Source organism: Thunnus maccoyii, chromosome 22 (genome assembly GCF_910596095.1).
Source record: "Thunnus maccoyii chromosome 22, fThuMac1.1, whole genome shotgun sequence".
NCBI classification, from domain to species: Eukaryota; Metazoa; Chordata; class Actinopteri; order Scombriformes; family Scombridae; genus Thunnus; species Thunnus maccoyii.
In genome coordinates this window covers 17263907-17290749 of record NC_056554.1, presented here as the reverse complement: position 1 = coordinate 17290749, position 26843 = coordinate 17263907, and the positions used below count along the sequence as shown (strand labels likewise).

Below are 26843 nucleotides of genomic sequence, written 5' to 3'. Positions count from 1 at the left end.
ACATATTCAAAAGCAGCAAAATTTCCATTAGACATCTGCCTGCATTGAAGGGAATCATTAAACAAAATGGCAAATCCACCTCCTCTCTTATGCAATCTAGCTTAACTCATAAAACTGAAGTTGGGAGGGTCGACTCAATAAGAACAGCTGCACTGTCATCTTGGTCTAACTAAGTTTAATTTAAAAACATAAAATCAAGATTGTGCTTGACAATAAAATCATTGATTAAAAAATTCCTGCCAAAGACCTGATGTTTAATAAAAAATTAGTGTGTTACAAGCATTATCTGCCCATTTTTTTGGGACAGGCTGTGGCTGATGAGGAATGGAGGGGCATCTAGAAAATGACTAATGGAGTATTTTTTACTTATCTGGTTTTATAAAAAAAGAAACAAATGGATAGACAGGTGACTGTTGGGTCGTGGCTACAAGTTTGGCTATCAGCAATAATTAACGATTATCAAAGATAATCGTTAATTATTAAAATCAATAAAATTATTAATAAGAATTAATAATAACGGGGCATCACCCTGGACTCAGGGAAAAAGATAGCCAATTCAGTCTCAAAGTGTACTAATCTATGAATTTGGGACTTTGATTGATAATTAATTTAATAACTATAAACAAAATCACCATATCAATAGCTAGTTAAGGTTGAAGGATTTGGAGTTCTTTACAGAGCAGAGGTTGGCAAAACTCATTCTTGTGCAACATTAAAACAGACAACAGGTATATCCAAAAGCATTTATTTAACAAAAGGGTAAAAGCAACACACAATACTAATCTAGCTAAGTGTACCTATATACAAGTGTGTGTGTGTGTGTGTGTGTGTGTGTGTGTGTGTGTGTGTGTGTGTGTGTGTGTGTGTGTGTGCGTGTAGGGAAGACAATAGCAAGATGGCTGCAGTCACCTGGTGACTGAGCACATGGCATGCCGACAATTTGGCTGATAAAGGGAACTACGGAGATAAAAGGCCAGACCATGTGGTGTCTTGAACCACATGTGCTGCCTGAACCAAAGTTTGCCAAACTAGGTTTTAACCTCTTAACTGTGTGGTTCTCTATTCAAGGCCAATTGGTGTATGCTAAAGGTGCCAGGTTAAAACGAGGTTAGTTGCATGCAAGGCCTAGTTACTGGATGTAACGTGTTAAGCATGCTAACATTAACCTAGCAGTGTGGCTATGCAGTAACCTGACTATAAGCAACAAGGACATCACAACAACAGTTCAATGTATAACCTTAACCAAATCAATACACGTACAGTACATTGTTTGAGTTAAACATTCTTGCTTAGCCGTACTATGCTTCTCTGTGTTGCTAGGCTATGCCCAGTTGTAACCAGTCCATGAAGTAAGAGATGCTTTGTGGCGTTCTGCTTTGTAGCCGTTGAATCCATGGGTGAGTCAGGCTGAGAAGGCTTTGGCTCTGAAGCTGAAAGATGCAGGCGTTGCTGGGGAGACAGCACCTCAGTCGTGCAGAGGGCCCAGGTCACTCCTTTGTGTAGAGTTAGTGGCAAGCTAACTCCATTTCACGGCTCCTGTACTTGTTAAACTGGCCAGCAGACTTGTGTGTTAGCTGCTGGCACAAGGAAACTTAGTTTCTGAGTCTGAGGCTCTTGCGTCTTCTGCCGTAAAGAAGACTGTCTGTCTGCTGTGAGCAGGCCACACAAGAGAGCAGAGAGCTGCTCCAGCAGCTGCTGGAGGTGTGAAAGAGCAAGCAGCTGCTCCTGCAGCTGAAGGAGAAAGAGGGCAAGGAGCTAGCTGCTCCTGCTGCAGCTCGTGGAGAAAAGAGAAAGATAAGAGAGGAATCTCTAGTTTTGATAACCTGGATCCATGGGTGGAGCTTCACACCCCCAGGGCTCAGGTTTCTTGGAGTCTTGAAACATGTGGTAAACTGTGGTCCACATGTAGTCCCAACATGACCAATCAGCTTTTTAATTGTTGCACAATAAATTTATAACTGAGCAACAAACACTCAATGTACAAAAAAAAAATCAAACAAAAAACAAAAGAGAAATAAAAGCAAATCATCATCATACAACACCACAAAGTCATGTAGAGTCCATGTCTCAACAACCACTTTCAGATTTTAGATCAAAACTTGTGCTCTGTTTGCTTACAGTAAACAAGACATTACAGAAGATAAGACAGGATGTACTGTGATGAATCCATGAATGACAATTTCCAGAGAAACAGGTTGAGGAGGAACCTGATGTGATGCTTAGTTAAATAGATTAAAACATTGATTACTACTAGATTAACTTCTTATTTACTCTGTGTGGATTCTGCTTCAATGTTCATTCAATTTTGTTCCAAAGATTGTATGTTCTATTGTATTAATCATAAAGTTTGTTCAAGACAGCATCAAATGTCTTCTGTATTGCCTCCACTGGTGTAATTGCTACCTCAACTACCTTTTCTATTGCACTGACTGGTGGAGACACTCTTGCTGTCTTGGCTATTTGTTCATCTACCACTGTTGCTAGTGGTGTTATGTGGTATACCTCTGTTAATACCTTCATAAATGTTGACTTCAACACAGTTGCTAGTAATCCAGCTATGATCGCCAAACCCACAAAAGCTCTAATCCATGTCCGTGGTGCTTTGTTCAAATGCTTCTCAAGGACTCAGGATCTTTTCCTGTGTCATGTTTCCTGATGACAGTCTGATGCACTCTTCCTCTTTCTGTATTTCTCTCTCCACTGTTTGCAGCATTTCATTGGTGTAGTAGCCTCCATTGTTTTCCATCACTATCTTGTCTATGGTGTTGAGCAGCTCTGCCACCTGGAACTGGTTGCTCCTGTATTCATCCTGCTGTTTGATCTTCCAGTATTTATTATCAACGACGTGGCACCGGCTGCCGCACTTCTTCACCAGATCACTCATATGCTCACTTTCACTGACAAACTCCTCAATCTTCATCCCTTCAGGGAGCTGGTCACCCTGGGTTAAGACAACTGCAGCATATTTGAAAGCATCTTCAGAGAAATATTCACACATTTTTGTGATGACAGCTTTCTCCTGCTCAGTGAATTTCTCCACTTTAAGCACAATGAGAAAAGCATGAGGCCCAGGAGCGCACTCAGTGATACACCTCACCATCTCAGGCTTCATGTCCTCCTCAGACCTGCCTGGGTCAAAGAAACCAGGAGTGTCGATCAAAGTGATGCTTCTTCCATTGACAGATTTGGTTTCTGCTTCACAAAAATGCATTTTCAAGTCATTAAAATGGTTTATTTTGAATTTGGCTTCTCCAAATATGGTGTTAGCCAGGCTGCTCTTCCCAGCTCCAGTTTTCCCCAGTAGGACAATCCTCATTGTGTTCAACCCTAAAAGAGAATTACTTTCTATCAGTAAAGCAGGTAACTTGTCCAAGTGGTTTTCCCATTTATTGATTTTCCTACAATAATTATTACAACTGTTACATTTTGGCTGGGTTATAGAAACACTTCAAACACAAGTAGGAGCTCTGCTCTGCTTTAAGTGCTTTATAACTCTATAAAGACTCTAACAAGCCAATCAATTGCATTATTATGTTAAACATCAAACATCAACTCAAATATTTAGAAAAATTGTAAAGCTAATGTTGAGTTTTAATACTCTGGAGTAACAATCAATTTGTAGATGTGAACTGTGAAATTTTTAATATATTTGATAATAAATTAATCTGTAGGAGACCTGAGTAAACTGACATTAGGAACTTCTTAACTCTAATAATTCTGGGGGAATTATCTGATGGATACATGTCACTGAAACTTGAAATAAGGATATAGAAAGTTAAAGGAATTAAGAAAAAGAAAAAATATCACAGAAAAAAAGTTGACAAATATTTAAAGGAAAAATAAATAGCATTAAATATAGTTTTTATTGTAACCCTAACCCTTCCTTAAAATGAAAACTAACAAACTAACAAGCCAGGTCTCACAAGGACAATACCTGATATTTAACAACCCTGGTGTGTTAAAACTCGATTAAATAAGATTTAAAGTAACATCTGTTATAAGTGTTATAAGTGTATTATGCAACAATAAAACCTCTGATTAGTAACTTGTCTATTCAGTTATTTCTTTTTTTATAGAAAAACATTAACATAACAGTTAAAGGACACAGCTGAAGATACACTCTATACATACATTGTCAGCAAATGGCAATGTTACTTTAAACCTTATTTAATAGTTTAAAGATTTTACCTTATAATAGTGAAATATAATAAACAATAATTATAAAAAAAAAGTAAAATAAAAAAAGTTTTCAAAATCCAGCAGGAATGGATGCTCACAGTATTTTATATCAGTTTTAATATAGTTGGGAATTGTGAGTTTCTTTCATTGGAGGAATTTAGTTTTAAATGGAAATATTTTACCTAAAGCTTGGTCCTCATTTTTAACATAATAGCTAAAATAAATAAACTCAACTTACCTTCCATGTCAAAAACAGAGTTATGATCAGAAAATTCTTCCAATCCATGAGACGTCCTCATTGAGTCTTCTCTCTTGTTCTCCTGCTCCGACTCTGGCATTATTTTTTTCTACCTGTCTGATTTGTTTCCTGGCTGCAGGCTGATGAACACACACTGCACTTGTTTTCATGCAAGTACATTACACAGGAAATAATATACTACAAAATAGGCACCAATAATGACAATATTTTACCACAAATAGCTACATAACACAAACATGTCATGATACAGACAGAAATGTTTTGTAATTTCTCATATTTTTCCATATGTATTAATTTAATGATAATGCCACACAAAATGATGCACAGTGAAGGATCATTCTGTGGTGTCAACATACCTACTTAATCTTTTGCACAAATAAATTCAAACTTGTGAACATGCATTTGATTGTTTAATGTTTATTCATTGAAATGTACAGGATGAACTTGGGTTTTTACAGACTTAATTTTAATTTTCATTGATTTTGTTTACCTCCTCATTCCATTTCTTCAGATATGATACTCTGACTCATATTGTTGCAAAGTAGACAAAGGCAGGTAAAGCAGGGAGTTGAGTGTTTTAACTTAGATATGTGTGATGGAAACCTCTGGCTTGTTCAACCACTCTAGAAGACTAGAAGTAAAACTGTGTGTAGGAGCCAAATTTATATTCTACAGTCACAGTATTTACACATTTATATTTCTTAATATTTTATCTATAAGAAGTGTTAACCATTTACATTTTTATGCATGTATGTTATTAGTAGTAACAGTAAGGCTGAGCAAACTAGTGAGTAGCACTGTACCAAAATCAACTGAATGGAATAATGTCAGCTAACTACAAAATGTTTTAAGGCTACTTTATTTTCTCAACGGTCAGCCTACATAAAGGATACATTCATTTCTACCATAATGGCCAGTTTACTCCATCATAAGGGCATCTTATAGGGCTTCACTGTGAGGGCACTTCACCATGTTTTTCTGCTATACAGTATCAATCAGATACTGATTCAGATCAGATTTTGCTTTTCAAATATACTAATGAAGAACAAAAATGTTGCTGTTGATGAATACACTGACTGATTATTGAAGCATGAACAAGCTGTTGTTGTTTATGTTGGGACTACATGTGGACCACAGTTTACCACATGTTTCAAGACTCCAAGAAACCTGAGCCCTGGGGGTTCGCACCCAAAGTGTGAAGCTCCACCCATGGATCCAGGTTATCAAAACTAGAGATTCCTCTCTTATCTTGCTCTTTTCTCCACGAGCTGCAGCAGGAGCAGCTCCTTGCTCTCTTTCACACCTCCAGCAGCTGCTGGAGCAGCTCTCTGCTCTCTTGTGTGGCCTTCTCACAGCAGACACACACAGTCTTCTTTACGGCAGAAGACGCGAGAGCCTGCCTAAGACTCAGAAACTAAGTTTCCTTGTGCCAGCAGCTAACACACAAGTCTGCTGGCCAGTTTAACAAGTACAGGAGCCGCGAAATGGAGTTAGCTTGCTGCTAACTCTACACCAAGGAGTGACCTGGGCCCTCTGCACGACTGGAGTGCTGTCTGCCCAGCAACGCCTGCATCTTTCAGCTTCAGAGCCAAAGCCTTCTCAGCCTGACTCACCCACGGATTCACCGGCTACAAAGCAGGACACCACAAAGCATCTCTTACTTCATGGACTGGTAACAACTGGGCATAGCCTAGCAACACAGTGAAGCATAGTACGGCTAAGCAAGAATGTTTAACTCAAACAATGTACTGTACGTGTATTGATTTGGTTAAGGTTATACATTGAACTGTTGTTGTGATGTCCTTGTTGCTTATAGTCAGGTTACTGCATAGCCACACTGCTAGGTTAATGTTAGCATGCTTAACACATGTTACATCCAGTAACTAGGCCTTGCATGCAACTAACCTCGTTTTAACCTGGCACCTTTAGCATACACCAATTGGCCTTGAATAGAGAACCACACAGTTAAGAGGTTAAAACCTAGTTTGGCAAACTTTGGTTCAGGCAGCACATGTGGTTCAAGACACCACATGGTCTGGCCTTTTATCCCTGTAGTTCCCTTTATCAGCCAAAGTGTCGGCATGTCATGTGCTCAGTCACCAGGTGACTGCAGCCATCTTGCTATTGTCTTCCCTACACACACACACACACACACACACACACACACACACACATTCACACTTGTATATAGATACACTTAGCTAGATTAGTATTGTGTGTTGCTTTTACCCTTTTGTTAAATAAATGCTTTTGGATATACCTGTTGTCTGTTTTAATGTTGCACAAGAATGAGTTTTGCCAACCTCTGCTCTGTAAAGAACTCCAAATCCTTCAACCTTAACTAGCTATTGATATGGTGATTTTGTTAATAGTTATTAAATTAATTATTAATCAAAGTCCCAAATTCATAGATTAGTACACTTTGAGACTGAATTGAATCTTTTTCCCTGAGTCCAGGGTGGTGCCCCGTTATTATTAATTCTTATTAATAATTTTATTGATTTTAATAATTAACAATTATCTTTGATAATCATTAATTATTGCTGATAGCCAAACTTGTAGCCACGGCCCAACATTTATTTGTTTATTAGTATCAAATAGCAAATTTAAGCTGTGGTCTGTGTCACTGTTGGTGGCTCAACATCAGTTTTAATTCTGTGATTTGGATCATGGTTTTATGAGGAAAGAGACACTTGAAACAATTCTTAATAATGAACAATTTTATTGTTGAATTGTTTCATTGTATAGCTATTTGAATTTCATCCTGAAAACAACAACAATATAAAAATAAGAGGTTATATAATAACAAAAATAATTTATTGCATGACCAAAATATTTTCCCTGTATCATTGGCAAAGAGTTGAAGCACAATCAGAATAACAAACACTTCAAAACATTTCAGTTACTAAGAGGGTTATACTCATGAAAATCTTAAAGATTCTCTCAAGAACTCTTATATACATCTAGTTTCAAAGAGCAACATTTTGAAATAATAAATCAAAGTCATTGCCAGATATTAAAACCCCTTGATACAATGTTTTTAAAAGTCAAATGTTTGCTGTGTTCTTTGCTGCCTCCTCGACTGAGACTGCTTGATCAGCTTCACAATATCCTATATGACCTCCTACTACTGCTCTGGTGGTAATATCAACTAACTAAAAAACATTACAACACCTTTCATGCTTGTTAATCATGCTGTACGCTCCATTGTTTTCCATCACTATGTTGTCTATTGTGTTGAGTAGCTCTGCCACCTGGACCTGGTTTCTCCTGTACTCATCCTGCTGGTTGTTCTTCCAGTATTTATTATCGATGACGTGACATCGGCCACCGCACTTCTTCACCAGATCACTCAGACCTTGATTCTCTTGGACAAACTCCTCAATTTTCTTTCCTTCAGGGAGCTGGTCACCATGAGTGAAGACAACTGCAGCATATTTGAAAGCCTCCTCAGAAAAAGTCCTTTGTATTTTGTCAATAACCTGCTTCTCATGCTGTGTGAATTTCTCAACTTTAAGTAAAATGAGAAAAACATGAGGCCCAGGAGCGCACTCTATGATACACTTCACTACCTCATCCCTCAGCTCCTTGTTAGACTTGTGTGGGTCAAAGAAACCAGGAGTGTCGATCCAAGTGATGCTTCTTCCATTGACAGATCTGGTTTCTGCTCGACATTCTTTTGTTTCAGAGTTGAGAGTATGGCTGATTGTGAAGACATCCTCTCCAAATATTGTGTTAGCTAGGCTGCTTTTCCCAGATCCAGTTTTTCCAAGCAGGACAATCCTCCTTGTCTCTGTCACTAGAAGAGAATAATGTATCATAATTAGTCATGTACATTTGTGTCTTGCTGCCTCCTCACAGTGTTATTTGGGTTCTGGGAGAGTTTTGTCCATTCTGGTTCTGAACAAAATGTTAAATTATATTTAACTAACTGAAAATTGTTTGCTTTGCTGATGGCAGAACTAAGTGAATCAATAGATTTATGTAAGAATATAAAGTAATTTATCTAATTATGTTATCATGGCTTTGTTATTCACCTGCATGTTTGACAGTTTATATTTTAAATATACAAGTACTTTGTGTTTTCAGTAATATAATACATTACACATAAGTCAATAATGTTTGGATACATTTCATGTACATTTAGCAAATTTTTTTTAACATTTTATAACATTTTTTCCTTGTGGCAGATTAATGTGATGCTCAGAGGAACACAGACCTACACAGAATAACTGAGTCAAAATGCCTTGAAACTGAATCTGGTCTATTTCTTTGCTTTGATTCTAGTGAGGTTCTGTGTCAACACACTACGATGAACAACCAGCAACAGAAAAAAAAAAAAGTTCTCAGAAATTTATATTCCAGTTTCAGTGAGGGCTGAACCTCTTTTAGAAGTGTGGACTGGAGTCATGTTTAAACTACTTTTGAAAGTAAACTCTGAACGCTGCTTTTCATTCACTAAGGTCATTTTGTGCTCAGAGATTCAATAATACAATAATAGATAGTGGTTCCCTTTTAAATTTACATACAAACATAAAAGCAAGCTTGTCATTATTTTTGGCTTTACTTCTCTGTACCACATGTTTAGACCTTAAAATATATGGATTTATGATATTTGTCAGCATTTATGAAAACTGTGGCTGTTTTTTTGTGTTGTTTTATTGATATTTTTCAGTATCTTTGCTGCTTCATTTTTTCACATAACAAGCACTGATCAACACTAGTCTGCCAGAGAAGTCTAGTAAAGCATTTGTACTTGTAAATCAGGAATTTGATCAGACTTAAGGACTGCTATGTTGCCGGCATTATACCAAACACCTTTTCAAACAATTTCGCTGTTGCAGACAAATTTCCACTGTTGGAACAAAATCATGAGAGTTTTGCTTGAGTTGAGTCATCTTTGTGGTCAAAAAACTCAGTCTGAGCTGTCAGAGATTTGATTTGATAAAATCAAATGTTTAATATTATCAGAAGTCTTTAGTCTTGGCTCATGCAAATAGGGAAGTTCAATGACATGAACACTGTCAACACCCAATAGGGTTGGTGTACCCTTCCTCCAAAGCTTTGTTCAATTTGTTTGATAACAGGATAAACCAGGGGCATATCTAGGATTTTTCTGAATCAGAGGCCATAAAGGGGCCACATTTTACACAGAGGGGCCAAGTACATGTCCTACATCCATGCACAATTCCTTATTCAGTAAGATGTACATTTAACCAGTCATTCCTTGTTTGCTGTTGGCTCTATAGCTTTGATCAAAGACACACATCATTCAGGGCTCGACATTAACACTTGTCTGGGACAAGTGAATTTTTTCGTAGGACAAGTGGAAGAGAAATGTACTTGCCCATACACTACACATACATTCACGTTATGTGTAGTGTTTCCCCTACCATTGCGTGACCCCCCCCCCCCCCCCCTCCTGAAAGAAACAACTAAAAACAAATGTAACTTATACTAGCAGGATAGCAGGAGTGTGATAGGCTCGCACGTGTTCATACTGTATGTGTGTTGCATACACTGTATTATGATATGTTGTAATCAGGGCTGTAGTGGAGACTAAACACACGTGAATGCTTTTTAGCCACATTTTAAATTCAGAAACAGTATTTATGCACTTTCATCACTTTACAGCTGTTAGTGGCTCAGACTGGCTTCCTACTGCAGTTTCTGTTGTAGCTTCTAGGAGCACTCATTTTGTTTTTCCGAACACTGTATCCTTTTATGAGACATGGAGATAGCTGTTACTGTTAACACAGACCAACAAACTACCGCCCACCCATGCTGCGCAGGTGTTTAAAACAAATGAACTCTCCGTGCTGAAGCTAGCAGGCAGATTGGGGCCATTTCATGAGACAGATGAATGAATCAGAGTGAATCAGAAGTGAGGAAGAATTGCAGGATGTAATGGTGTTGGTGTTGAAAAACAAAGAGAAAGTAAAGAACTGATTCAAGATTGAAAGAGAGAGTTTAAGGAGGAAAGAGAAACACATAGAAGCAGCCCAGGCATCAGGTGATGGAGAGACATAAATACATTCAAAGCATGAGGCAGAAAAAACTGGTAAGGTCTGACTTCACTTGTCACCTGTATCTAGATGAATTTATGTTCTGATAAATATTTTTAAAAGCACAATCTGTTATCCAAATGTAAACTAAAGGACAAAAGTCAAAGCACAAGATTAAAACCTACTATAAAAGGACTTACAGATCTTTGAATACAGGCACTAACACTACACAACAGCTATATTAACATCTTTCATTAATAGTTCATTAACAATACTAGTAGTTCCCCCCCAAAAGGAATCCAAGGGAAACACTGTCAATCATCATCATTAAACGTCAGAAGGATGATCAATGGTTAATCTTTAGAGCTCATATTGAAACAGATTTTACAAAGTGCTTTGCAAGGATCAAATGAAAAATTAAATGAAAAAAATGAATTATTGTCATTAGGTTTTGTTGCACTTACAGTAGCCTAATGAGTGTATCATCCACTCCAGCAAAACGTTATCTTCAACCTAATGCCTAATGTTCAATAAACCTAAGTTCAGTAACTGCAGCAAGTAAACGCTCTTTCACACGTTAACACAAACTAATGTGGGGAATGTTAATTTACTATAGGGTTTCTGTGGAGGATGAAACTCTGCGCGCTATTGTGCGCTTCAGCTCTCCGTGCAGTCTCATGGTGCGTTCAACTCACATCGGAATAACCAGTTTCCCGCCTCTGATATTCAGGTCATATCGGAATTACCAGTTCCCACTTACGATTCTCATTAACATCCAAGCTGCATCCCAGTCATAAACATGGGAATCTTTCCCATTATTACCTCCCCCCACATGACGTAAACGAAGCATCACTGTAGTTACAAAAAGTGTTTGAGGTGCCACAGTTTGTGAGGTTTACTCATCTGTAAAGAGTCAAGCGACAAGTGACAGGACAGGAGCACTTCAGGGGCCAATGAGATTTCAGCTGTGGCCAGTGCCAGTCTGGCCCCGCCCCTGTGTAATTACAACGTCACGTGATGCACGCTGGCCCAAAAACACTTTTTCCCCATAGACTTACATTGTGAAAGAGACGTCAGTAAATCAGCGGATACATTTTTCTGAGTGTCACAACCCAATGACATGATTTGTCTCACTATCAGAATTAAATCCGTTCAGTCTGATCACATTTCAAAAGCCTAGAAGAGCTGCATGATTGAATTGTTTTATCCCCATTCAAGTTAGCCGGAGGGCTAAACCGGAAGTAGCCAACTCAGCCAGCGAAAGTCACTAGTGCGCATGCTCTATGGGCTGCACAATGTGGAAGATCCGGGTACTTGCATACCGGGAAATCGATTTTTTTTGCTTCATGCGCCACTAAGCAACTTTCATAGGAATGAACAGGGCCCTACCTCCGACGCTGTATCCAGTTCTCTTTATACATCCATGGGATAAACAAATAAACAATGCATTATTTTGTTTTTCTGTTTGTTTGAATTAAAAAAGCAGAAATTGATGTGCTTTTCCCAATTTTGTCTTCAGATTGGAATAGAAATTAAACCAAAACCAGAAAACAACTTGTTTTCTTGTTTATTATTATGTGCGCCTCCTGACCGCAGGTGTCTGATTGGCTGGTGGGGACAACTTGTCCCGCCTATTACATGCTGTTATAGCCGCACACAGATCCCGCTGTTGTAGGCGAGTCTCGTCGGTTTTCTCTCTAGATGCACATTTTGTGGAGGCGCCAACCCATGAGGAAGACTCTGTGTTTATGTAAACATACACAGCCTGGTCGCCAGAATAAAACGCTGGCATTGTACATTTCTGCAAACCACAGAAACTTTGAGTATCTACGTTTCAACACGTGTAATACATAGCATATTAATATTTCAACAATACACATCATATTAACATTTCAACAAAACGTATCATATCAGCATTTCTAAAGTGATGTAGTTCACACACATCATTCTAGAACATGCGCTTCAACAAGCAGCAAAGTCTAGGAGCTCTAAGTTTTTGCTGAATTTTGCTTTATTTTTTTTGTGTTTTTGTTGTTTTTTGTTGGTTGCTGATGGATGTTTCTGTGGGGAGAAGAGTTTCCAGGGAAGAGTTTCTTTCATTGAGGCGGAGCAAATCTGGAGGATACCACCCTCTTATAGCTGAGATAAAGAGGTTTTTTCGTGGTTGCCGTGCTGGTGCAAAGGTGAAGGCCAGGAAATGGAGATATAAGCCCTTTCTGCCATCGGTCATTATGGGAAATGTCAACTCTCTGCCCAACAAAAGTGATGAGCTGGAGATATTGGTGATGACTCAGAAAGTATACTGTAAGTGCAGCCTCGTGTTTTACTGAAACCTGGTTGAATCAAAACATCTCTGATTCCTGTGTGGGACTACCTAGTTTCACTCTCATACGGATGGACAGAGACACTAAAGCTAGTGGAAAGAAGAAAGGAGGAGGACTGGCTTTATTTGTGAATCAGAGATGGTGTAATCCTTTGCATATTGCTGTTAAGGAGAAGATGCGCTGTCCAGATATTGAATTATTGGCAGTTAGTATGACACCATACTATGTACCAAGAGAATTCAGTCATATCATAACACTACTTGTGTACATTCCTCCCAAGATAACTACTGAAGTTCCATGTGAAGTTCTCCATGAAACTGTTGCCAGGATACAGACTAAACATCCTGAGGCACTTGTATTAATATCTGGAGATTTCAACCATGTTAAACTGTCTTCCCACCTGACTGGATTTATACAGTTTGTTAATTGTTCTACCAGAGAAAGTAAAACACTTGATCTGCTATATGCCAATGTCAAAGAAGCTTACGGAGGTACTGCCTTACCACCACTGGGCCGGGCAGATCACAACCTGGTTTTTCTGCAGACCTGCTACAAGCCCTGTGTGCTGAGTCAGCCTACAACTACCCTCACAGTCAGGAAATGGACACCTGAGGCTAGTGAGGCTCTAAGGGACTGCTTTGAATGCACAGATTGGAATGTGCTACTAGAAACAGATGGGAACAGTATGGACATTGACACTCAGGTTGATTGTTTTACTGAGTATATCAACTTCTGCAGAGATACAGTCATACCTACAAAGACTGTACGATGTTTCCCCAATAACAAACCCTGGATCACAAGTGACATAAAAGCAATCCTCGACCAGAAAAAAGAAGCTTTTAGAGACGGTGACAAAGAACAGCTCAAACAGGTGCAACATGAGTTGAAGAGGAGATTGAAGATGGCAAAGGTGGAATACAAAAAGAAAATTGAAAGAAATTTACAACACAGCAACATCCGGGAGTTGTGGAGAGGAATCAACACCATCTCTGGCTACAACAAAAAGAAAAGACAGCCAATAGTGGGTGATGTGGACAGAGCCAATGAACTTAACCAGTTGGCCACACCCACTTCCAGTGCTGCTCCTTCTTTTCCATATGGATGCATCTCACCCGCGGCTCCTTCTTCTCCTCCACATGTGTGTTTCTCTACCACAGCTCCTCCCTCTCCTCCACCTACACATGTGTCCATCTCTACTGCTGCAGCTACTCCAGTTGTCACAACTGTGCCTCCACCCTTGTCTGTCACTGAGATGGGGGTGAAGTTGGAGCTCGGGAGACTTTGCTCTGGGAAGGCTGCTGGCCCAGATAGTGTGTGTCCAAGGCTACTTAAAGACTGTGCTGCCCAATTGTGTCAACCTCTCCAGAAGATCTTCAACCTGAGTCTACATTTGAGGTGGGTCCCGGCTTTGTGGAAAACATCTTGTATTGTACCGGTACCAAAAATAAAATGTCTGGCTGAACTAAATGACTACAGACCGGTGGCCCTTACGTCGCACATCATGAAAACCCTGGAGCATCCGCTTCTACACCTACTGAGGCTTGAGGTCAAAGACAAACCCTATCCCCTGCAGTTTGCATACAAAGAACACATTGGAGTGGATGATGCTGTCCTTTACATGCTCCACCGTTCCCTCTCTCATCTGGAGGAATCAGGCACTTATGTAAGAATCATGTTCTTTGATTTTTCAAGTGCATTCAACTCCATCCAACCCATCATACTCAAAGACAAGCTCAGAGAGATGGGAGTTGATCCCTCCTTTGTTTCCTGGATCACTGATTACCTGACAGAAAGGCCACAGTTTGTCAGGTTGGGGAACTGTGTTTCTGGGACAGTAATGAGCAGCACGGGGGCTCCACAGGGGACTGTACTGGCTCCATTCCTGTTCACATTGTATACCTCAGACTTCAAATACAACTCTGAGTGTCCTGCCATATCCAGAAATACTCGGATGACACTGCTATTGTAGCGTGTATCAGGAATGGACAGGAATCCGAATACAGGGATCTGATAACAGCCTTCAGTGACTGGAGTCGAAAAAAACGCCTTCAACTGAACACCTCAAAAACAAAGGAAATGATCGTGGATTTCCGCAGGTCTAAGCCCCCTCTGGAGCCAGTGAAAATCTGTGGGGTGGACATTGAAGTGGTGCATACCTACAAATATCTAGGAGTCCTTGTGGATGACAAGGTGGACTGGTCCTCTAACACCGACACCCTCTACAGGAAGGGGCAGAGCCGCCTGTTCTTCCTGCAGCCACTGAGGTCCTTTGATGTGTGTGTGGAAATGATGACCATGTTCTACCACACGGTGGTGGCCAGTGCACTCTTTTTTTCTGCAGTGTGCTGGGGAGGCAGCCTTACAGACAAGAACACCAAGCAATTAGGCAAGCTGGTCAAAAAAGCGGGCTCAGTGCTGGGCAAGAGATTGGACCCGCTAAGATCTGTGGTGGAGAGAGGCACACTGAACAAACTGAAAGCTATAATGGACAATAGCAGACACCCTCTCCACAGCCTCCTGGAGCAACAGAGGAATAGCTGTAGCAGTCGGCTGCTCTCATTGTGCTGCAGAATGGAGCATTTCAGGAGATCCTTTGTCCCCACAGCAATAAGCAATTCATCTTGAATTGACTGAATAGTTTTTTGTTTTTTTATATTTGAATTTGATGAGCTTTTGACAATTTGAATTTCCCTTCGGGGATCAATAAAGTTCTATCTATCTATCTATCTATCTATCTATCTATCTATCTATCTATCTATCTATCTATCAATGAAATCTATGTTGGGCCTCAACCATGGGGTCAGACGAAGGCAGGCCTACATGTAAAATCTGAGGCCTGGCTACGAGGCCTCCTCTTTCCTTTGTTCCCTGAAACAAAGAAGCAGCACCGAAATGCTGCCCTCAGACTCCATTTCCCCTCATGCTTTGCAAGTTCGCACCTCAGTATGAACTCAGCAGCAAGCCTCAGGCTCTCATATCTGATTGGCAGAGATGCATCAACACCACAGGGAGCCATGGCAACACAGCTGTGACATCACTGCCCTTTAAGTACTGGTCGGAAATTTTTATATAGTCTATGAAAACAAGTCTTGTCCCTTTCCAGTGTGTCTGCGCTAAGAGAAGGTCCGCTTTTTCTGTCAGTCAGATTACCAATGGAGGTGAATTGTGCACATGTGCTTGCCCCCCTTTTCTTTTGGAGCTGTTTGCAACCCAGCACTCTCACTTTGCCTGCGGAAGGAAGACAGGATTTTCTTCACATAGATGTGGATAACTTCTACGCCCCGTTGTCTACCAACTGAGTCGACCATCCTGAGTTTCTTTGCTGCCCCACCGAGAAACCATCTGCCGTCAGCCTCAAAGAAATAAGGACAACACCACCAGTACTACACACCAGAGGACCCGTGCTGGATCTCACTGACGGACTCACACACACACCGGTTTGCTTCCAAGAGCGATACAAGTAAGGCCCTGTTTGCACCTTGCATTAACATCCATCTTGGGTGATCCAATCACAAGTGGACAGCTCTAAGTAGAGGTGTGAATGCACCCAAGATGCATTGAGGAGGCATTGAGATCCGATCACTCAGATCACAGAGGTGGTCTGGGCCACATGTGGCCACATTCATCTAGCAGTGTAAACACAATTCATCCTGGGCCACATTGAATGACCGCCTATTCAACTGACATCCTCTATTATTTTCCGGCAGACTAGGCACAGGAAAGGCACTGCAGCCTCCCGGTCCGTAAACCCTCCGTCCAAAGCTGTTAAACTTGTTTCATAACAGGATAAAGAAATGCATTATTTTGTTTTTGCATTTTACCCCTAACTCATTTTCCTCATCAAATCGACAATTGGAATAGAAATTAAACTCTTTTTTTCAATTAAAAATCATTTTTCACTTCTCTGTCTAAAAAATATTTCAGAAGCTAAACGTTGCTGGATAGTCCTCTGTCCTGTCAAGTTGATAATTACATTTTTAGTTTTGCTGTGCTGGTCGACACAAAGGCTGCTTTACTCCAAACAGTTTCACTGTACCTGAACCTAGACTGTTTATATAACAGCTGATCTATTGGATGTGTAGAAGAACACAGAACATTAATTAACATTAATTCCTGACTGATCCTGTCGGCATGTTGGAGATTTAAATAATCAATGAGATTATGCTGCTGTGCCTCCTGCGTAAATGCACACAGCGTCTCTCAATGGAGACACAGCTGCGGGGAGATCGCTGCATATAACTCTGTATTTGTTATCTATCTATCTATCTATCTATCTGTTCAGACATGGCGCTAGAGTAAATTGATACGATGGGCATTTGATTTTCATGAGGGGGCACAATGCACTGTATATTTGTTTATCCTGTTATCAAACAAGTTGAACACAGCTTTGGACGAAGGATACACGGACCCCGACTCCTCCAACCGGTTAAGAACAGCAGCGAATGTGGTCTCTGCAAACGGAAATGATGTACGTGTTTATTTGCATAAAGAGCGGGGAAGTGAGATCTGATCACAAGTGGTCACTCAAGACGCATGTGCAGACGCATGTTAATGTCAGCTGTAAACAGACGTACTTGAAGCTGTCCATTCATGATCGGATCAGCTGAGATGATGCCAGGTGTAAACAGGGCCTAAGAGGTTGTCTGGGCAGAGACAATATTAGATTTGTGTGTTTTATAAGCTTAGTGCTTGTAATTTTGTTGTGCGATTTAACGGACCACTGTGTCCTGTTTTCTGCTATACTCTGAGGAGTATTTGAAGTTACTGCCTGTTTAGTTTGTGTTCACCATGCTAGACTGTTTGTGTTGTCCCACTTGGGACTGCTGTGTTTGTGTCACCGTGAGTGAAAAGTAAGTTGCTTTGTCAGTTCACAACCAGACAACATGCGTACACATTACTGTCCTTACACGCACTCTCTATACTATATAAAACTTAACAAAAACTATATATAAAATTATCTATAAAACTTAAACAACAAAATAACTCTTAACTAATCTACCTATCTTAACTAATCTATCAAAATGTAGTTATAAAATGATTAATTTTAGTTAAAAAAAAAAAACAACAAAACAAGAACAAAACAGGAAACTATGTTTAAATTGTAAATGTAACAGACCAACAACAACAAAAACCATTTTCAGGTACTTTGTTCTTATGTTCTACATCGCCACTTTAGTGGAAGGAGTTCATCATTTCTTTGCAGTCTTTTTTATTTTGTTCTTCAGCTCAGGGCAGGAATCCACAAATCCTTTAAACTGCAATGTGAAATCTTTTAGGGTTTTCCCTTCAGTGCGGGTGGACACACCAAAGTTTTTCCCTCCTGAAGCTATATCCACCTGTAATCACAATTATTGAAGTCGATTACAGTATAGTGAAGTCTAAAACACACATGCACACAATTCTTACATAACAGCATTCATTACATTACCCCCCCCCCCACCCCCCTCCCCATCCACACACCCATAATTAAATATGATAGTTTCAAGTTATTCTGATATTACATAATTTGTAGTAGTGAATAACAGTTTAAAAAACAAGCACGATGGCACCACAAATACAGGTATAACATTTTCACATACAGTGCACATACTGTACCTCGGCAATGATGCTTGTCAGAGCCATCGTTGTTCTGTCCACATGATCCATGGTTTCAAGGCCTGGGACAGAGATTGATTTTGTTTTGAGATTTGATTCTGTATGTTTTTCAGGACATACTCATACCTGTGTATGACCCGCTCAGGTGTAGTCAAGTGTTATATTTCTTTCCCGTACTTGTTAGGTGTTAGGTAATAAACAGTACTGTGCTCTAGGTTTAATACACAGTACAAACTATAACTCACTGTATATTAAATAAAAAACAGACATTACTCCCTAAAGTAGAGTAAACCATGCCATCTAAGGTAAGATATTCCTTCAGCATTTAATTTAAAACAGCATGGACCATGTGAGTTTACATTCTGGCCACAGAAGTAACTTGTACAACCTTCTTGCCGAAGTCCGCCTAGCATGGTGGCTAATTAGCGATTAGCATAACTCGTGATTAGCATGCTAATACACATGAATTTGGTTGTTAAGACTTTGCCATAAGGCAGGCAACACATTACGATAAGACAAACAATGTTGCACATCATAAATATGACTGCTCACCTAACAGAAGAATATGACAGAAGCAGGTGATTTGAGGTTAGTGAATGTAGAGATTGCGCCACTGGCTCTCGCAGGCTAACTGCCACAGGTACAGCCATCTGAGCCCGCCTGTCCTCTTTCGCTAATTTCATGACCCGCCCTACTCTACCTCTGATTGGTTAGTACTCGTTGCCTTCGTTGGTTGGGTTGGTTAGATTTAGGCATGAGAAGTGAGATTGGTTAGGATTAGGGTAAGAATATCACGGTAAGCCAGTCAGAGGCAGAGTAGGGTGGGTCATGACTTTGCCATCCTAGTAAAAAAATATCGCTTCCGCCTCATGGATGTATAAAGAGAACTGGATACAGGAAGAGTGCCAGGCTTTGAAGCCAATTTGACATGGCGGCCAAACCGTGTAATTACAACGTCACGTGATGCACACTGGCCCATAGACTTACATTGTGAAAGAGACGTCTGTAAATCAGCGGATACATTTTTCTGAGTGTCACAACCCCCACGAAATGACTTGTCTCACTGTCAGAATTAAATCCGTTTGGTCCAATCACATTTCAAAAGCCTAGAAGAGCCGCATGATTGAATTGTTTTATCCCCATTCAAGTTAGCCGGAGGGCTAAACCGGAAGTAGCCGACTCGGCCAGCGAAAGTCACTAGTGCGCATGCTCTAAGGGCCGCACAATGCGGAAGATCCGGGTACTTTCATACCGGGAAGTCGATTTTTTTTGGCTTCATGTGCCACTGAGCCATGGATGTATAAAGAGAACTCAACTTCTATAAGAACGAACGGGGCCCCGCCTCCGACGCTGTATCCAGTTCTCTTTATATATCTATGTTCCGCCTATATACTTCATCGATTGCCTACCAGCGTGTTCGTGGTTCGTATACAAACTGACGGCCGTGAAGTAGTACTGGGCTGTAGCATGGATGTGGCAGTTAGCTTGCAAGAGCCAGTTGTTCACTCTTTGCATTCACTAGCTTCAAATCACCTATTTATGACGTGCAACATTGTTTGTCTTATCGTAATGTGTTGCCTGCCTTATGGCAAAGTCTTAACAACCAAATTCATGTGTATTAGCATGCTAATCGCGAGTTATGCTAATCGCTAATTAGCCACCATGCTAGGTGGACTTCGGTAAGAAGGTTGTACAAGTTACTTCTGTGGCCAGAATGTAAACTCACATGGTCCATGCTGTTTTAAATTAAATGCTGAAGGAATATCTTACCTTAGATGGCATGGTTTACTCTACTTTAGGGAGTAATGTCTGTTTTTTATTTAATATACAGTGAGTTATAGTTTGTACTATGTATTAAACCTAGAGCACAGTACTGTTTATTACCTAACACCTAACAAGTACGGGAAAGAAATATAACACTTGACTACACCTGAGCGGGTCATACACAGGTATGAGTATGTCCTGAAAAACATACAGAATCAAATCTCAAAACAAAATCAATCTCTGTCCCAGGCCTTGAAACCATGGATCATGTGGACAGAACAACGATGGCTCTGACAAGCATCATTGCCGAGGTACAGTATGTGCACTGTATGTGAAAATGTTATACCTGTATTTGTGGTGCCATCGTGCTTGTTTTTTAAACTGTTATTCACTACTACAAATTATGTAATATCAGAATAACTTGTAACTATCATTTTTAATTATGGGTGTGTGGATGGGGGGGGGGGGGGGGGGGGGGGTAATGTAATGAATGCTGTTATGTAAGAATTGTGTGCATGTGTGTTTTAGACTTCACTATACTGTAATAGACTTCAATAATTGTGATTACAGGTGGATATAGCTTCAGGAGGGAAAAACTTTGGTGTGTCCACCCGCACTGAAGGGAAAACCCTAAAAGATTTCACATTGCAGTTTAAAGGATCTGTGGATTCCTGCCCTGAGCTGAAGAACAAAATAAAAAAGACTGCAAAGAAATGATGAACTCCTTCCACTAAAGTGGCGATGTAGAACATAAGAACAAAGTACCTGAAAATGGTTTTTGTTGTTGTTGGTCTGTTACATTTACAATTTAAACATAGTTTCCTGTTTTGTTCTTGTTTTGTTGTTTTTTTTTTTAACTAAAATTAATCATTTTATAACTACATTTTGATAGATTAGTTAAGATAGGTAGATTAGTTAAGAGTTATTTTGTTTAAGTTTTATAGATAATTTTATATATAGTTTTTGTTAAGTTTTATTTAGTACAATTTATATAGAATATTTATATTGTATAATAGTTTATATAGTTAAGAAGTTATAAATGAATCATATTCTATTTAATCATGTTCAATAATGTTTTCTCATTGTCTGCTCAAAATGTTGGTCCGGTGTGTTGTTAATGACACGTTGCATGTTGTTAGATTGTTACATGAAAGGTAACAGAACCAAACAGCTAAGTTACTAACATAATACAGCCCGCTCCCTGTTGTTACCATGTACTTATAGGGTAACTAGTCTGTACCTACAGAGTAAGACTGGGAGAATAGCACATATGTTGTGATTTATGTGTAATGAAAGAATAAAATCATTTTCACAACTTCCTGCATACCTTATTGTGTAATTAAAGATATACTATGTATATTATTACATTACTGTATTGTTATTTTTTCATCCTCGGATGACAATACAAGCCTTTCATAGCTGTGCACTGGAGAGAGGTAAGTTTGCCTGTTATGAGCTGCTGCAGTGCTGGACCAACATGGCTGCTAGGAGCCAATTTTCAAAAGTATAGACCCATTTCTCGACTTGTTCTATTCAATTTCATACAATGAAGTAGAATACATCAGCATAATAAATCTCTTGAGTGTGGGTGAAGTTTGCCTGTCAAACACACATGGATAAAAAAATGATTGTCATAACTGCCATGAGCAAAAACATTTGATTTTAGTACACATATACACATGTAAGATACTGATTCATACGAGGAAGTTACACCGTAAGTTCCGGGAAGGTACATGGTAAATGTTGTGAAGTTACACTTTAAAACACCAATTGTTACTCCCTTGTTTCTCATTGTTTTGTTTTCTTCCGCTGTACCTACATTTAAGTACCAGTAAGAACCGGAAAGTATTTTATATGTACGTATTCATACAAGGAAGTTACACCGTAAGTTCCGGGAAATTACATGGTAAGTGATGGGAAGTTACACCGTAAAACGCGGGCTGTATTATAAAGTGTTACGAAAATATCTTTTATGATTAAAAAATAAAAAATGCAAGAACATCTTGTGCATCAAATTTCTCAACAATCATAACAGATCTATTGTGGAATTTTGTAAACAGTTGTGAGGTTTAAGAGCACTACTGTTCACAGATACATTTTTTTAAATGCATAGTGATGCATCTCAGGTGGTACAACTGTATACACAGTCAAAACTTTTGATTAACCTTTGTGCTCAGAGCAAACAAAATATCATAAGTGAAAAGAATTAACTCACCGGCCATGTTGTCAAAAAGAGCAACTGCAGAGTGACAATGAAGATGACAAGACTGCCTGTGTGACTATGTTTCTCTTTTACACTTATTTATCAGGCGCAGTGTGGGGCGGACTTAAGGTAAGGCAAGTAGGAAACTGTCTTGAGCCCCAAATGAAAAGGGATCCTAAAAGCTATAAATTTATTATGATGTTTAGATACGAACCCTATAAAATTATGTTGCTATTCTAACTCATTACAGCCAGAAATAACTTTTTTTGTTTGTTTTTTTAAGAAATAATTTTAATTGTGCTACTCCCCCGTGCACTACAGATTAATGGACTGTTCCATAACCGGAAGAACCACTGTGACTGCAGCACATCACAGTAAGCATTCCAAAAGACGCAACAGAAGCAGTCTCTCTTTCTGTCCGTGGTTACAGCACACGTGCCTAAATGATCGTAATACTAACCAGCTGCTGCTGCTGTTGCTGTTTTTTCTTATTTTCAGAAAGTCAAACCAGGCAAAGCTCCCACTTAATAACATTTTGATTGTATCAAAATGTTAACAGTAATAGGTTGTTTTATGTGTAATTGAAGGGAACATTCTTGGGATAATTTAGGTATAAGGTTTGAAAGTAAAACTTGTTATTATTGTATGGGGGTCTGATGGATTAGAGAACCTTATCTCACAGTGCACAATGTCAGTAAAGAAAAAAAAGTACAGAATGACAGTTGCCTGAATCTGCTACATAACTGCTGTTATGTTTCCATAAAGGTGATAGAGCAACAATAGCATGTTGTTATTGTCTTTTAACTGTATTATGAAATCACAAATCACATGTGCTTTCAAATTAAATATTTATTGGTTTAACTAAAAACTGTATTTGCTCAAATTACATTCTGTTACAACATTGTTATCAAGACAAAAGAATGTATTTTAAGTATTTTTTTCCAAAACGTTATAAACAAAAGATTTTAAAAAAGGACATTGAAGAAATCTATGTTTTAGGTTGTGATGAAATCAAAGTGTCCATGTACTGCAAACGAAGCTTCCCCATCAGTAACTGAAGAGTTTCTGTGTGTCTCAGATACAGTAAATACGTTTCTCCTGCGTTCCAGTGTCTTTGACTTCATTGGATTCTAACAGCATTACATGCTAACTTTGATTTTTCCACACCATCATGTAAAATATTTCATCTTCTTATCTTTTATGACATAACAACTCACATTAGAGGTTAAATACTGTCATTGCAGATATCTAGGCATTTATTTTAAACTCAAACATGCACATACATACTGCAAGCGAGCCATTGGAGCTTTCCTTGTTTCAACAGGACATCTCATTTCACCATCACACTGTATAATTAGACACCAAAAAGACAGATTCATGTCTATTTTGTCAAAAATACAAAGCCACTCAAGCTCTTAGCCTCTTTTTTTCTGTTCTTCATCACTCAATATGTCTCCCTCCTTCATTCCCTTTCTTCCTAGACAGTGACAGACAGTAGCCTGGCGGTGTAGGCCAGGTCAGCGAGGTAAAGCAGGAAGTTGATCACCGCCACTGATCAGTTTTGGACTGAGATGAGATTATGGTAGCGTATGGAATCAAATAATGGTCATAAATATTTTGAGCTTGAAGACAATGAAGACAACAACTCCCATGATCCCACGCTACTTCAACCATCATAAAACTCTGTTTTTTGTTATTGTTTTGATTGAGAGACCCCTATCAGCTGAAATTACATATTGTGTGTTTAGATTAATTAATTATTAAAATAACACTAATTAAATGCATCTGTTTTTCCTATTTGTGAGTCACTCAGCTGATGGGATGAATGTAAATGATTAAATTAAAAATATAAGACACTTGAAAACATATGAAGAATTTGCTGATTTATTGTTAAATTGTACATTTATATGCAAACAAACAAACTGAAAATTAAATGAGAATTATGGAGGGATCACATCCAAACACCCATTGTCACTTCATAATCATTTCAGATAAAAATGTATCAGGGAAAATAAAAATACCTTTTAATTCATGATGAATTTATGATTCATGGTTATCATTTACAACAACTCTCAGTTGATCACATTATTAACTAGAAAATGCAATTTCTGTAGATATTGCGTGTGATTGCTGAAAGCGAATTTAGATTGCATAACTGGAAGCTGAACACTACTGAAAAATCTAGCAAGATTAAAACCCCCATGTTTGTAAGACAGACATGCTATGCACTGAGCTAAAATGTCACACAGCAATGCCAGGCCAGATTCTGCTATTTAGTCTGTCAATTCATCCTTCAACTCTACTGAGCTCTGCCCTAAGCGAGGCTCGAACTCACAACCTTTGGATCAAAAAAAGGAGTTGAGAAGTGACAGGAGCTTAAACCACTAGACTACTCAAACTGGAAAAGATGTATTTAACAATAATAGCAATCCATACTTTAGATAATAATGTTAAAGTGAGCTAGAGAGGAATTGACTTATGGTACTTGATAGAGATGGAAAGCAACTTTGTACATGACAGCAATATTATGAGGAGCACTGCAGAGAGCAGGTATTGAACACAAAACCTTGTCATCTAAGGGGTAGCTGATCATGAAAACAGTGTTCTAAACCACTGAGCCAACAGACATTCCCAGTAATGAAAGGAAAAAAATCTTCATTTTGATGATGAAAATGTATTTGTCTCAAACTAGAGCTTGAAGCCCAGAGATTTGTACATCATTAGTGAAAGCAAGACTAGTTTAACATGAGAATAATTGACATGTGTAAAAAGTGTTTGAAGGAAGAGAGAATCTGTAAGTTTAAGAAACCGGAGTGAGAGGAGACACACATCCTGCAGACTGTATTGCAGTCAATGAGAACATGACAGGGACTCTCTATCAATTAAGGTTCAGATCTCAAAAACTATAAGTCCTATGTGAAATGTATTTACATTTTGAGACTGAGGAGGCTTGTGGCAACATACTGAGGCAAGATATGTGCTTGAGGAGTTAAAATTGTGAGAGTGACAGCAGTTTAGAAAAACATTTCCGGTCTAAAATTATCTGTGCTCTCCACTGTGCCTGATCACATGACACACTGGTGAGACCTGCAAAAGTCTTCAAAACCCCTTACTTTGGGCTTAAATTGCTGAAAAACTACAAAAGATATCACTAAACAATCTGATAACTTTGAAAGTTCAAAGTTTTGTGAACTTTTTACAGTTTGAATGGCATCTGTATGATAAGGGACTTCCGAGCAGTTGAGTGTCAAAGTGACCAAGGTTCCAACTCAGTTGAAGGGTTAGTCCCATAGACTGCCATTATAAATTTTAATGTTTTAAAAAATTATATAAAATCGCTGAAACAGTTGAATGGTTTTTATAGCACAAAGTATGCAGCAGTTGAAATGCAGCAAAAAACGTACGGAAGACGGAATAAGAATAAAGACTGAGAAGAACAATGTGTGATTGCTTCCAGCATATTAGAAAATGCTCCTATGAGTCGTTCTGGAGTGCAGGTACAGTTGACCTATGTAGTCGTTTCATTATGAGGATGTGTTAAGTTATCCTGACTGCTTGATGTCCTTGCTGTGTAATTTTCCTCCTGTTCTCTGGCTGTGGTTTGGCTGTATTGCCATTTCCTGCCGGTCTGGCTTGTTTGTCAAGCAATGGGAGAAATGAGTATCCCATAATTCACTTCTTTCATGAGTGCCTGATGCTTAGCTGTATCCTTTAACCTTTAATGTGGCTCTATAAAAAAAAGAAACAACTGAATCGACAGGTGACCAATCAGCTGTTCTATTGTTGCATAATAAATTTATAACTGAGCAACAAACAATTAATGTACAAAAAACAAAAAAAGCAAATCGTCATCATAAAACGCCGCAAAGTCATGTAGAGTCCATGTCTCAACAACCACTTTAGATTTCAGATCAAAACTTGTGCCTTATTTCCTTACAGTAAACAGGACATTACAGAAGATAAGACAGGATGCACAGTAATGAATGCATGAATGACAGTTTCCAGAGAAACAGCTTGAAATGACCCCTGATGTGATGCTTAACTAAATAAATAATTATGACACACTGACTGCAGCTGACAGACTGTGACTGGGATGTCATTTTATAAATTGTGACCAGTATATAGTGCTCAGCAATATGGTTGAAAATCAACATCACACATGAAAATAATGTATCATCACATTGATGTTAAATGCATGTAAAAACAAAAACTTTACAACTGATTGTAAATTTCTATTTCAAATTGCCTCCAAATCATTCATTTGTACACTGAATTTTGTAAAATGATAATGACAACATATCAAAACAGGTAAAATAAATAAGTAAAAGTATCAAATAGGAAATAAATGAACACAAAGGGAATAAAACATAAAGACTACTTCAGGTAAAGTAAAATAAGCAGAAAGTATAGAAAGTAAAGAATTAACATTTGTAAAAGTGAGTATTTAAAAGACTAAGAGGAAAATATTTGCAGATTTCATGGTTGGTTGGCAACATAGAGTGTTAACAGCTCAG

The 26843-nt window shown here is 38.8% G+C and overlaps 1 protein-coding gene and 1 long non-coding RNA gene across 2 annotated transcripts in view; both read right to left on the bottom strand.

The window, feature by feature from the left end:
• Window positions 1-2262: 2262 nt before the first annotated feature.
• Window positions 2263-26843, bottom strand: part of LOC121889921 (GTPase IMAP family member 7-like) — a 33230-nt gene continuing 8649 nt past the window's right edge. Inside the window, exon 3 of the mRNA XM_042402155.1 lies at window positions 2263-2622. Within this exon, the coding sequence (XP_042258089.1) occupies window positions 2335-2622 (288 nt within the window). The 3' untranslated portion in view covers window positions 2263-2334. The remainder of the gene's footprint in view (window positions 2623-26843) is intronic.
• Window positions 17834-18797, bottom strand: LOC121889123. The gene is made up of 2 exons (XR_006093443.1): window positions 18363-18797; window positions 17834-18103 (listed from the first exon to the last, which is right to left on the bottom strand). It is a non-coding gene; the product is annotated as an uncharacterized LOC121889123 (long non-coding RNA).